Source organism: Panulirus ornatus, chromosome 4, assembly GCF_036320965.1.
Source record: "Panulirus ornatus isolate Po-2019 chromosome 4, ASM3632096v1, whole genome shotgun sequence".
NCBI classification, from domain to species: Eukaryota; Metazoa; Arthropoda; class Malacostraca; order Decapoda; family Palinuridae; genus Panulirus; species Panulirus ornatus.
The window spans coordinates 74,985,911-75,000,527 of record NC_092227.1 but is presented as its reverse complement, the minus strand read 5'-3'; the positions used below and the strand labels follow the sequence as shown (position 1 = coordinate 75,000,527).

General features: G+C 38.6%; 1 protein-coding gene across 5 annotated transcripts in view; it reads left to right on the top strand.

The window, feature by feature from the left end:
- LOC139745716 (SWI/SNF-related matrix-associated actin-dependent regulator of chromatin subfamily A containing DEAD/H box 1 homolog) overlaps nucleotides 1–14,617 on the top strand; it is a 249,393-nt gene that overhangs the window by 164,116 nt on the left and 70,660 nt on the right. For all 5 annotated transcript variants that reach the window (XM_071656185.1, XM_071656206.1, XM_071656196.1 and 2 more), the window contains one exon: nucleotides 4,737–4,830. In XM_071656185.1, coding sequence (XP_071512286.1) covers nucleotides 4,737–4,830 — 94 coding nt within the window. The remainder of the gene's footprint in view (nucleotides 1–4,736; nucleotides 4,831–14,617) is intronic.

Below are 14,617 nucleotides of genomic sequence, written 5' to 3'. Positions count from 1 at the left end.
ATATGTGAGAGAAGTGTGTGCCATGAGGAAGATGAGAAAGGGGAGTGAGTGGTAGGATGACAAAATAACGTTGTTTGTGAGAGAGAAAACAGAGGTATATAGATGGCACTTAAAGAGAAAAGTTTAAAAAAGAGGCAAATAAGAGGCAAGAGAGTATCATTAAGCCTTAGGGAGAATAAAAAGATATTTTGTAAGGGGATGAATAATGTTTGAAAGACAAGAAGACAAATGGGAACATCAATGAAGGGGGTAAAAGGGAAAATAACAGGTAGTGATGAAGTGAGGAAGAGATGGACTGGGTATTTTGAAGGATTGTTAAAATAGTTTGTCAATAGTTATGAGAGACAATAAATTGGAGATGGAAGGATGGAGTGAAAAAGACTTTGAGTGATCATGGCTTGAACATGCAGGAGGGTGAAAGGCATTCATGGAATAGAGAGAATTGGAATGATGTAGTACACTGAGGTCCATGTTCTGTCAGTGGACTGTATCAGGGTACATGAAGCATCTGTGGTATACCACATCATTCCAATTCCTCTATCATGTGCATGACTTTCATCCTTCTACACATTCAAGCCTTGATCATTCAAAATCTTTTTCACTACATCCTACCATTTCCAGTTTAGTCCCCCCATTCTTCTTGTTCCCTCCACTCCTAACACATATATCTCCTCTGTCAATCTTTCCTCACTCATTCTCTCCATATGTCTAAACCATTTTAGCACAACCTCCTCTACTATTTCAACCATACTCTTTTTATTACCACTCATCTCTCTTACCCCTTCATCACTTAGTTGAACCACTTCATGCCACATATTGTCCTCAAACATTTCATTTCCAATATATCTTCCTTCTTCTGCACAGTCTTATCTATAGCCCATGCCTCACATCCATGTTATAATGTTGGAGCTACTATTCCCTCAAACTTACTCATTTTTGCCTTCCTGAATAATATTCTTTCTTTCCACGCATTCTTCAGTGCTCTCAGAACCTTTGTCATCTCTCCACCCTGTGACTCACTTCCACTTCTATGGTTCCATTCACAGTTATGACTTATCTGTCTATATATATCTATATTTTTGATGCCCATTTCCTCCAGGAATTCCCATCAAGGGTGTGGCCATGGCAAAAGAGTCTCCACTTATATGCCTCCCTTGCTTACACCATTTCACACATTCTTCCACTATTTCTCTCCCTCCAGTATTCTTTTACCTTATTTGCCCATGTCACAGGTGGTAACCCTTTAATTGTACTATCATACACTTCTTGTAAACTCCCAGTCTTGCATTCTCTCCATATGCCCAAACCTCCTCAGAGTGTTACATTTCACCAATTGTACCACTCCACAAATCATTCCCTTTTCCTTCTCTTCCATACCCCATCTCTCATACACCCTTTCATTTCTTTCTTTTTTCCATATGGTCACACCACATGCTCTTCTCAAACAGCTCATTTCCACAGCCTGGATTCTTGACCTCTGTGCCTCATTCCATGTCCATGCTTCAGCTGCATAGGTCAGGGTTGGGAGGACTGTGCTGTTCCTTGATCCTCTCACTTCCCTTCTTGCACCTCTGCTGTGTCCATTAATGCTGAAAGTCCATTAAATCAAATGTAACCTAGTTGTAGTGTAGTTGAAGAGAGAAAAGAGAGGCATTTGGGTAGTGCTTACAAGGAAGGAGTGCAAATGAATAGATGTATAAGAGAAAGCGGCAGGAAATCAGATTGAGAAAAGTGCATGGGCTGAAAAAGAGGGCAAATGAGAGTTAAATCTGGTCTGTTAAATCCAAAATCTGTTATATTGGGTCCATTGAATCGAAGGTTTACTGTCTTTAAAGTCCCTCACTTCTTCCAGTCTTTTTCCCCTCATATCCAAGACACAATTTAATGCACTTTCCTCTTTCACACTATAACGTTTTACAAAATCTGTACTTGCACTCTGTTTCCTTTTAAATACCATTATTTTACATTTACTTGCATTTCCTTTCAGTTGCCTATGCTTACACAACTCTTAAAACACACTAACAACCTTCTACAAATCCTTTTCACTCTCAGCAAACAACACAGTATCATCCAGAAACAGGCTTACCACTAGCCACCATATATCATTGCCACACTTCATTTCTGCACCCCTTTTCCTTAGTTTTGCTTTCATCTCTCTTATCACTCCATTCATTTTTATGTTAAAAGCCACAGTGACATCACGTAGCCCTGCCTCACACTTATGCGTATCCCTAAACTTCCATTCAGCTTTTCATCCACTCTTACACATGCATTTGCTACCCTATAGAAGACTTTTACACCATCCAACAGTTGTCCCCCTGTACCATATATCCTTAACACATCCTACAAAGCATTTTGCTCATCTCTGTTATACTCTTTCTCCAGATCCATAAAAGCTGCATACACCTTCTGACCTTTCACTGAATACTTTTCCACAGTTATCCTTACAACAAAATCCCCTACCTTTCCTAAAACCCCCGTGCTCTTCCCTTATCCTGCATTCACATTTCCATCTCTCAGTCAATTGATATTCTTACATACACTTTTCATGGTACATGCAACAGACTTATTCCCCTATAATTGCTACATATATCCTTAGCACCTTTTCCTTTGAAAATAGGAACAATATTAGCTTTCACTCAATCTTCAGGCACAACCTTCTGTTTCCATGCTAAATTACATATAAGATGCATCCACTTTATAACACTTTCTCCTCCATACATCAGCTTTTCAGCTGTAATCCCATCCACTCCAGGTGCCTTTTCTACCTCCAGCCTCATTATTGCTCTTCTTAACTCCCTTTTTGCTAGAGGCCCCTGCACTTGTATCCTCTTCCTTCCATCCTCCATACCCATGCATGTAACAACTGCTGCCTCCCCTTCTCCCATATTCATCAGTTCTTCTAAATACTCTTTCCATCTTCCTTTCACTTCCTCCTTTTGATCCAGCAGTTCCCTTCCTTACTTCTCGCATCAACTTTTTCACTCATACATCCACCTCTTTCCTTTTTCATATCCTTCCAGTATAGTTTCTTTTTATCCTGAAACTTTTCACTTAACTTTCTTCCAAAATCTTCATCTGTTTTAACTTTGCTTTCCACTATCAGCTTCTTAACATTCTGCTTACATATTTTGTGTTCTTCCCTCCTCCTTTGCTGAACTTCCACTGATACATTCCTGTTGAGCAGTCTTCCACAGCATTTCTAATATCTTCTGTCCACCATGCATTGCCATTATATTATCTCACTACCTTGTATCCAACTGCTGATTCTACAATCCTCACTAGTATTTCTCTAAACATTTTAAACACCTCACTCACACAAGACTGCATGCCTACATTCACTGCATTTCCATCTAAGCTTTCAGTTTCCTTCCTTTCATTCTCCTCCCAGCAATTTTCTTGATTCATCTTCTCACTTACCAGTGCTTTTACCTCTCTTTTCTGCCTTGCACCATATACCTCCACTTCTCCCTGATCCTCGCTCCCACAAGAACCACAAAATGGTCAGTCTTCAAAGAATCCTCTTACAACTATGGCATCCAGCACAGCCTTTCTCAATCTTTCACCCATTGCCAGAATCAGTCGAAGCCTTTTGCTCTTCTCTTCCATCATTCCTCATCCATGCATATTTGGATCATCTTGTGTTGAAAAAAAGGTGTTTGCAGTAAATAAACCCCTCTCAGCACAAATATTCACAAGATAGCTTCCATTCTCATTTTTTCCAGGCACTTTCCATTTGCCAACTATCTCACTAATGTCATCACATCCCACTTTCAAATTCATATCACCTAATATGACCATGTTTCTCTCATTCTCAGACTGTTTATATAGTCATTCAAATTTCTCTAGAAAAGCTTCATTTCATCCTTACCTCATACAGTCATCATATTTACAGGTGCATACACACATACCCATGCATACTTCACTATCCCAATCTTTCCTTTCACCCACCATGGCAATAGTCTCCATAACTAGTGAACATTGCCACTTCTTAGCCTTTGGTGCCTCACTCTTAAGAGGGCATCTCTAGTGGTGTTTGCAGAGGCTCATACCTAATGTTCCTACTGGCTATATGTACCAAATGCTCCTGCATAATATTTGTACCCACTACTTGTACATTATGTTTATAGCTAATGCTCTAGCCTGAATATTCCTACCTACTACTTTTATCTATTACTCTTACCATTTTACCAAAAGCCAGGGCTAGCGCATTGTGCTCTCCACAGAAAAGTTTAGTGTTATGAAGAATGAGGTGTGTGAGTTGTGTTAAGTGTTATGTATAATAAGGAGAGATTGTATAATTGTGGATAGAATGCTTGTAGCCTCTGTATGGGTGAGACAGAAAGAAAAGAGAGCTACCTGGGTCAAAGGAATGCAACTTAACCACTGAAGTGCAGAATCAATACACAACCATCACTGACCCTCCCAGTAGTAAAGTTAAACATTCATAGACCAAAAGTGGAAATGGATATGTACTGAGATAGGATGATGAATTGATAGGAAGAAACAGAGTATGGAATTACTTATAAGACCTTGTTGGGCATGAAAGTAGTTGATTATTGAAAGTAGATCTTGATACAGATATGTTGGATAGAGTGGACAAAGGAATATTGAGTAAAGTGACACTACAGAATTTCATCATCTCTTTAGTGTTAATAGCTTAAATTTAATGATGAATTATAGTCATATGTGGGGTTTCACTTGATATTTATTTCCTGAATTATTTTTCTTTGCAGCCCATCAAACGATATGGTCTATCAGATGAGTTGCTTCTTAGTTCTGGCAAGTTTGAGCAGCTGGATATTTTGCTTCCAAAACTGAAAGATGAAGGTATGATGCTTTTTATTTTGAATCTATGTGCAAATAATCCAGTTCTTTCACACGCTAGAAGACATGACATGAAATTGAGCACCCCTTCTGTTTTATCTTTTTTTTCTGTTTTAAAACAATTGTTTTTGGACATCAACATTCCAGTTTACTCAGGAACTTCAGCTATTCATTGTTTCTGAATTTCTTTTGGTCATTATTTCAATAATGTTGATTTTTGGTTTCTTTTAGTTGTTTGCATTTTCTTAAGCAGGGAACCACAGATAAAATATTCACAATGCAGGATTTTTTTTTTAACATGAAAGATCTTTATGTTCTTGGATTGTTTATAAGAAAAAAAAATCATTTTATGTACTGAGTTGAGGTATGCATTATTACTTATTTATAGGGAGGGAGATTATATTTTATGTTGCCCCACCTCAAGATTTCTTAATTTTGTTGTATGTTTATGAATGTATTGATATTTCAAGCACTTGTATTTTCACCAGCTGTTTCTGTTGTTGTGAATACTCATGTTATCTCTTGTAACACAGCATATCATCATTTTGTCTCCCAACACTGACATATAGATGTAAAATCCAAGTATATTCTAGTTTCACTTGGTTATACCAAAGGTTACATTCTTAAAAGAAGTTTGATATGAGTGAATTTGGTATAAGGGAATACATGTTTCCACTGTAAAAGGGATTAAATTCTCAGTCAAGTCCTTCTATTGATCAATCTATACCTTAGATACTCATTTCTTTCTGGAATTACCATCAAGAGAGTGGCCATGGCAAAAGTGTGTCCACTTATCCCTGTCCATACACTCCTCCCTTGCATATGCTATTCCATGCATTCTTCCACCATTTCTTCAGTATTCTTCCACTGTTTCCCCATGTCACAGGTATTCTTCCTGTCATACCAACCCCTTTAATTGTACTATCATACTCTCTCCTTGAAAACTTACAGTCTTGCATTCTTTCAGTGTGCCCAAACCACCTTAAAGTATTTTGTTTCACCCACTTTACTACTACTCCGCAATTCATTCCCTTTGCATTCCCTGCCATTCCACATCTCTTATACACCGTCTCATTTCATTCTTCATTTCATTTAGTCATTCACATGCTCCTGTCAAATAACTCATTTCCACAGCCTGGATTCTTGAGCTCTGTGCCTCATTCCATGTTGTCCCTTAAATCTATTCTCTTCCATACTTACCCTTCTACCCTTCACAATTCTATTAAGGTAACCAGTGATTCTTCTACCCTGTACTGCTTTCTCCCTTGTCTCTTTTTCTCTCCTTTCATATCTCTAAACTTACCAAGACAGCTCCTAAATACTTAGATTCTCTCACCTTTACCATTCTTTCTCCCTTCGTATCCAAACCACAGTTTAGCACACTTTCTTCTTTCACTTGTATGGTTTTACAAAATCTTTACTTTCACTCTATTTCTTCTCAAACATTATTACTCTAATTTTACTTGTAATTTCCTTCAATTGCCTATACTTACACAAAAGCACTTACAACCCTCTGCAACTCCTCTTCACTCTCAGCAAACATCATAGTATTATCCACAGACAGGCTTACCACCATACCTCACCGCCACACTCCATCTCTGCACCCCCTTTCCCTAGTTTTGCTTTCATCTTTCTTATCACTCCATTTATATATGTATAAGAATGCCAAGGTGACATTGTACAACCCTGCCTCCCCTCCACATGTATATGGAAACTCTCACTTAACTCACCATTCACTCTTTACACATGCATTTGCTCCTTTATGGAAGGCTTTCACGCCATCCAACAGTTGTCCCCATACCCCATATATCCTTAACACATCCCATAAAACATTCCACTCTGACACTGCAAAGTCCCCCTCAGTACTGAAATTTTCTGTTAAAGTTCACACATACCACAGGCCTCTGCTTAGTGATGGAGTTATGATCCTGGGAATCTTTAATTATACAAGCCTTTGAAACCCATGTTATCAGGGGGGGATTATGTTCACAGCCAAGAATTTTCCCAGTCTAAATCTTATGTATGGATTTCACCAAAACAGCATAGCTTTCCATCACTGTTTAATGCTTTGTCATGACAGGGCTATGCCTAAAAGTTTCTTTCCCCTATTCAACCTGCATGAGTTCCTCAAATTAATGTGGAGTGATGGTCTTACATACTGTACCAGGTCTCAACGATGCACTGGCACCTTTCTTACACTTTGACTGCATACTGAAATGGATACACTTACTTTGGAAAGCTTGATAAGCCGTATGTGACCAAATCAAGCCTAACCACTGTGTAGAAACAGTAAAACATGCTTCTGCCTATGTTTAGGTTAGTGAGATATGAATTTGAATATATTTCGATGGTTGTGGCATATTTTTTAGTTTTGCTCTGCCATTAGTATGAAATAATGATGACTAAAAAAGAATTATAATACCAGCTTTATTTATTTTCTTACTGAAAAAAAAGAATACTATGTAATCAACCAGTCCCACGTGTAATATTGGTGGTGTTGGCATAGAGGAGGGTAGAGTTACCACCACCCAATTCCTTGGTCCTCAACCACACTTTCATCTTTTGATGGAGATACAAACTGAATTCTTATGTTGTCATACTGTGTATAGTAATATTTCAGGTTATCATATTTCAGTGCACCCACATGAGAAATGAAATGATATTGAGTTTTTTCCTGAAAACATCCGTATTGCCATGAATGAACATGCATTATATCATTTTCTGTTATGTGGAATCCACTACATATATAGTTAACAAAAATAATGATTCATCCCCCAATACTTGTAAGAAATCAGTTAATCACATGATAGAGATACAACCCAAATTCTTGTAATATTGTGTTTGTTTATATTTTGTATAAGTTAATATGATACTCTGTAGTTTGCTGTGAGTGAAGAGGAGTCACAAAAGGTTTAAGTGTGTTTTATGATGTGTGTAAGCATAAACAATTGAAGGTAAATGCATGTAAAAGTAGAGTAATGGTGCTTGAAAGGAAACCAAGTGAAAGCATTGAGTAAAAGAAAAAATTGTGCTGTTCTTTAGATATGGGGGAAAAAGATTGGGAGAGGTGAGAGAATTTAGGTACTTAGGTGCAGTCTTAGGTAAGTCTAGTGTTATGAAAGGAGAGATACGAAACAGAGCAGTGTAGGATATAAGAGTTATTAGGTTCCTTAATAGAATAATGAAGGGTAGAGATGTAAGTGTGGAAGTGAAGAGAATATTAAGAGACAGCAAAGTTCTCCTAACCCTGACCTGTTCAGACAAAACATAGACATAGAGTGAGTCACAGTCATAAATTCAGGCAATGGAGAAGAGCTGTTTGAGAGGAGCACATGGTATGACTAGATAGAATGAAGTAAGAAATGAGAGGATGTATGAGAAATGTGGTATGGCAAGAAATTCAAAGGAAGTGAATTGCACTGTTGGAATGGGTGAAACATAATGCTTTGAAGGGGTTTGGACTTATTGAAAGAATGCAGGACTGGGAGTTTACAAGAGAGTGTATGATAATATGATTAAAGGGGTTGGTGTGCATGGAAGAATGCGTAGAATAAGGTAAGCGAGAGAAGCACGTAAGGACGGGAATAAGTGGAGACTTTTACCGTGATCAGTCCTTTTATGGGAGCTCTCGTGGGGTACAAGTATCAGAGATATATGTAGATAGATATATAGCTAATATTTTATTTCATTATAAACTCAAAAAGAAATGATGTACAACTGTTTTTAGAGCTTTTCTAGTGCATCATGATTGAACTTGTAATTTTCTAAATGATTTGGAGTCTTATATATAGTAAAGAAACTTTTTTTTTACTCTCATCCCAAATAAGTAATCAGCCATTTCTCTGAGTGAGGTTGAATTCCACTACCAGCTAGTTCATTCCTCAAACTTTCCTTTTGCTTATGGTGGAGATACAACCTGAAACCTTATGTTGCAATGGTGTGTATATTAATACATATTAAGAACTAATACATTATCTCACTATAAACACAAAAGAAATAGAATAACGTACATTAGATGGCAGTGTTATGGCATTGAAGATCGAGAGTTGACTGAAATAGAATATTGAAATATATTATAGAGGATGTGTGGATCAGGTGTTTGCTTTGAAGAATGTATGTGAGAAATACTTAGAAAAGCAAATGGATTTGTATGTAGCATTTATGGATCTGGAGAAGGCATATGATAGAGTTGATAGAGATGCTCTGTGGAAGGTATTAAGAATATATGGTGTGGGAGGCAAGTTGGTTAGAAGCAGTGAAAAGTTTTTATCGAGGATGTAAGGCATGTGTATGTGTAGGAAGAGAGGAAAGTGATTAGTTCTCAGTGAATGTAGGTTTGCGGTAGGGGTGTGTGATGTCTCCATGGTTGTTTAATTTGTTTATGGATGGGGTTGTTAGGGGCAAGTATGAAGTCTGTTGTGGATGAGAGAGCTTGGGAATTGAGTCAGTTGTTGTTCGCTGATGATACAGCGCTGGTGGCTGATTCATGTGAGAAACTGCAGAAGCTGGTGACTGAGTTTGGTAAAGTGTGTGAAAGAAGAAAGTTAAGAGTAAATGTGAATAAGAGCAAGGTTATTAGGTACAGTAGGGTTGAGGGTCAAGTCAATTGGGAGGTAAGTTTGAATGGAGAAAAACTGGAGGAAGTGAAGTGTTTTAGATATCTGGGAGTGGATCTGGCAGCGGATGGAACCATAGAAGCGGAAGTGAATCATAGGGTGGGGGAGGGGGCGAAAATCCTGGGAGCCTTGAAGAATGTGTGGAAGTCGAGAACATTATCTCGGAAAGCAAAAATGGGTATGTTTGAAGGAATAGTGGTTCCAACAATGTTGTATGGTTGCGAGGCGTGGGCTATGGATAGAGTTGTGCGCAGGAGGGTGGATGTGCTGGAAATGAGATGTTTGAGGACAATGTGTGGTGTGAGGTGGTTTGATCGAGTAAGTAATGTAAGGGTAAGAGAGATGTGTGGAAATAAAAAGAGCGTGGTTGAGAGAGCAGAAGAGGGTGTTTTGAAATGGTTTGGGCATGTGGAGAGAATGAGTGAGGAAAGATTGACCAAGAGGATATATGTGTCGGAGGTGGAGGGAATGAGGAGAAGTGGGAGACCAAATTGGAGGTGGAAAGATGGAGTGAAAAAGATTTTGTGTGATTGGGGCCTGAACATGCAGGAGGGTGAAAGGAGGGCAAGGAATAGAGTGAATTGGATTGATGTGGTATACCGGGGTTGACGTGCTGTCAGTGGATTTGAATCAGGGCATGTGAAGCGTCGGGTAAACCATGGAAAGTTGTGTGGGGCCTGGATGTGGAAAGGGAGCTGTGGTTTCAGGCATTATTGCATGACAGCTAGAGACTGAGTGTGAACGAATGGGGCCTTTGTTGTCCTTTCCTAGTACTACCTCGCACACATGAGGGGGGAGGGGGATGGTATTCCATGTGTGGCGAGGTGGCGATGGGAATGAATAAAGGCAGACTGTGAATTGTGTGCATGGGTATATATGTATGTGTCTGTGTGTGTATATATATGTGTACATTGAGATGTATAGGTATGTATATTTGCGTGTGTGGACGTGTATGTATATACATTGTGTATGGGGGTGGGTTGGGCCATTTCTTTCGTCTGTTTCCTTGCACTACCTCGCAAACGCGGGAGACAGCGACAAAGCAAAATAAATAAAATAAAATGAATATATTATATTATTAACTTAGTATTGTGACTCATTCGTGTCTGATATGTGTAAGTAGAGGATTAAGTTTCTGGGTATTATGTAGTGCAAATTAAAGATATGAAACTGGCAGTTGAGATATAAATCTTAAATTATTTTGCTCACCCAGCATTATGAAATACATGATGACCAAAAAGCCATGAATTACCCCTTTTATTTATTTTCTTATTAAAGGAAAAGAATACTGGACCAGATATCTTATACAGCACATTAAGAATATGAAATCATGGTGCTCTAAGCTTACAAGGTGACTGTTAGCAGCTGAGTTACAAATCCTGACAATTTTGTCTGTGATTTTGGGAAACAAATCTAATGTCCTTTTGTTTTGACATTATTATATAAGAGGTGTATGGACAGTACTTAAGGGATGGAGTGCAAGTGATTGGGAAATGTACATTAGAAAGCATTAGGAGGGTGAGACATAGGTGCGGGGGCTGAAGAAGAGAGCAAATGAGAGCTGGGGTGAGCAAGTATCTGTAAACTTCAGGGAGACTAAGATGTTTTGCAAGGAGATTATTAGTGTGATGAAAACAAAAAATAAATGAGAATATTGGTGCAGGGGACCAATGGAAAAGTGATGACAAGCATTGATGAGGTGAACAAGAGATGGAGTAAATACTTTAAAGGTTTGTTGAATTTGTTTGATGATAGGATGGCATATGTTGGATGCTTGGGTCAAGAAGGTACATGAAGTGAGAAAATCACTGCAAGTGGTTTGGTAACAGCTTTGCCTGAGATGAAATATGGCAAGATGGCTGGAGTGGATGGTATTGCAGTTTAATTTCTTAAGAAATGGGATGACTGTTATTCATTGGTTAGTTAGGATTTTCTGTGTATGAATGGATCATGGTGGAGTGCCTGAAAATTGGTGGAATGCTTGTATTGTGCCATTGTATAAAGGCAAGTTTACAAATGTGATTATTCGAATTACAGAGCTATTAGTTTTGTTGAGTGTACTGGGTAAGTTGTATGGACGAGTGGTGACTGAAAGAGTGGTGGAAAGGACAGTGTTTCAGATTTTTTTTTTTTTTTGGGGGGGGGGGGACACTGTGGTTTCAGGAGTGGTAGCGGGTGCATGGATCAGGCAGGTGTTTGGCTTGAAGAATGTGTGTGAGAAATACCTAGAGAAGCAGAAGGATTTATATGCAGCATTTGTAGATTTTGAGAATGAACATGATAGGGCTTGTTAGAGATGCTCTATGGAAGATACTACAGATATATGATGTGATAGGAAAGCTGATAGAAATAATGAGTTTATATCAAGACCAAATTGGAGGTGGAAAGATGGAGTGAAAAAGATTTTGTGTGATCGGGGCCTGAACATGCAGGAGGGTGAAAGGAGGGCAAGGAATAGAGCGAATTGGAGCGATGTGGTATACAGGGGTTGACGTGCTGTCAGTGGATTGAATCAAGGCATGTGAAGCGTCTGGGGTAAACCATGGAAGGCTGTGTAGGTATGTATATTTGCGTGTGTGGACGTATGTACATGTGTATGGGGGGGGGGTTGGGCCATTTCTTTCATCTGTTTCCTTGCGCTACCTCGCAAACGCGGGAGACAGCGACAAAGTATGAAAAAAAAAAAAAAAAAAAATATCAAGAGAGTACGGCATGTGTGCAAGTGGTTAGAGAGGATGATGAGTGGTTCTGGGTGAAGGTGGGTCTATGGCATGGATGTGTGATGTCACCATGGCTGTTTGATTTGTTTATGGGTGGGATGTAAATTCAAGGGTCTTGGAGAGAGTTATACCATCTGTTGGTGTTTGATGGGGCAGGTTTGGGAGGTGAGCCAATTATTGTTTATTTTTGGTACAACATTGGTGGCAGATTTGAGTGAGAAACTGCTGAAGCTCATTCCTGAGTTTTGGAGGATGTGTGAAAGGAGGAAGTTGAAAGTAAATGTGAATAAAATCAAGATTATCAAGATTATAAGGTTTAATAGTGAAAACAGAGAGGTTATTTGGGGTATGAGGACGAATTGAGAGGACTTGAAGGAAGTGAAGTGTTTTTGACACCTGGTAGTGGATATGGCAGTGAAAGAAACCATAGGAGCTGAATTAAGCACTATGGTAGGAGAGGGGGCAAAGGTTTTAGATACATTGAGGATTGTGTGGAGAGAAAGATCACAGTTTTTAAGGGAAAAAAATGGATATGTCTGATGGTATAGTAGTCCAGTTTGTGCTATATGGATGTGAGGAATAGGCCTAAGACAGAAATATAAAGGATAGCATGAATCTGTTGGAAATGAAATGTTTTAGGACAGTATGTGGTTGATCAAATTAGAAATGATAGGGTAAGAGAGGAGTATATATGAGAGAACTGAAGAGGGTGTGCTGAAATGTTTTAGACATATGGAGAGGGTGAGTGAGGAAAGGATGTCTGAGAGGTCAAACATGTCTGATGTGGAAGAAACAAGGAAAAGCAAAAAACCAAGGAAGAGATGGAAGGATGGGATGAAAGATTCTTTGAAGGCTTGGGGTCTGAACATGAAGAAGGGTGTGAAGCATGCAGGGGATAGAACAAATTGGAGTGATGATGGTGAGCTGAGCCAGGCCATGTGAAGTGGTTGGGGGAAACCCAGAAAAGGTCTGTGGGTACTGATCTTGGAAAAGGGATTCTGGTTTTAGAGCCCCCTGCATGACAGCCAGGGAGTAGATGTTAGAAAATGAGCTTTGTCTTTGTGTCTTTGTGGCACTATCTTGCTGATGCAGGAAATGAACATGCATAGAAAATTACTTGAAAACATTACATTAACCTTAATTATTTTATTGTCAGTGAAAAAGAGTATTTGATGTGATAACAATTGACAAAAATTGCATTTAATTTAAAAAGTAAATTTAACTTCTGAATACAGTAACACGAAAAAAAAAAAAGAGGATTTGCAGTAGCAAGGGATGTAATCAAAACCTTTCCTGAGATCTTTCGCGAATGTAGTAAGTAGCTTCATTTGGGAAAAAAAAGATCGCCAGGTCACCAGTCATGAACTACTATTTTAAAGTGAGACTCTGTCAGGTTATAAGTATCGTCTAAAATACCTCACATGAATGAGAATGAAAAGGACAAAAACTTCATTACCATCATGGTTGTTGCAGAAACAAAGGAATCCAAACAGCAAAAGACCACTGGGTCCTTTTGGGGCTGTTTGTGTGGTGGAAGATATCAGAAACTCAGATTAGTTTGGTAAAAGTTAGGAGGCATACAGATAATTCAGAGAAAATAACCTGCAAATGGTCAACATGGCTAAGGAAGCACAAGTAATGTAAGTTGTGGACTTAAAATAGTTATCAGGTGTGTTCATAAACGTATCCATGGTTCTTTTTCATCTGCTTTAATTGGCAGATATTTCCTTATGTTAACAGTCCTGTTGAAGAAAATGTGCTTTGCCTCATTTGATATAAAACATTTGCCAATGGGTTTGTATCCATACTTCGAGCGAAAGCAAACTGATCAAGTCTTAGATAACTTGATAGATTAAGGTTGTCAAAGTCTTTGATCATTTTGAATACTTGTTTTAGATCACCTCTTCTTAGCCTTTTCTTTTTTAAGCTAAGTAGATGAAACTTCTTAAGTCTTATTTCATATGTTTTTCAGCGTTTAAATCACTTGGTTACTTTATGGATAGATAGATATATTTTTATATTACTGGACTTTGACGCTGTCTCCTGCATTTGCGAGGTAGTGCAAGGAAACAGACAAAAGAATGGCCCAACCCACCCACATACACATGTATATACATAAACGCCCACAGACATATACATATATACACATGTACATATATCTCTTCTCTGTTTACCAAATCATTCTTCCTAACCCTCTCACTTTGCACACCACCTTGACCAAAACACCCTATATCTGCCACTCTGTCATCAAACACATTCAACAAACCTTCAAAATACTCACTCCATCTCCTTCTCACATCACCACTACTTGTTATCACCTCCCCATTAGCCCCCTTCACTGATGTTCCCGTTTGTTCCCTTGTCTTATGCACTTTATTTACCTCCTTCCAAAACATCTTTTTATTCTCCCTAAAATTCAATGATACTCTCTCACCCCAACTCTCATTTGCCCTC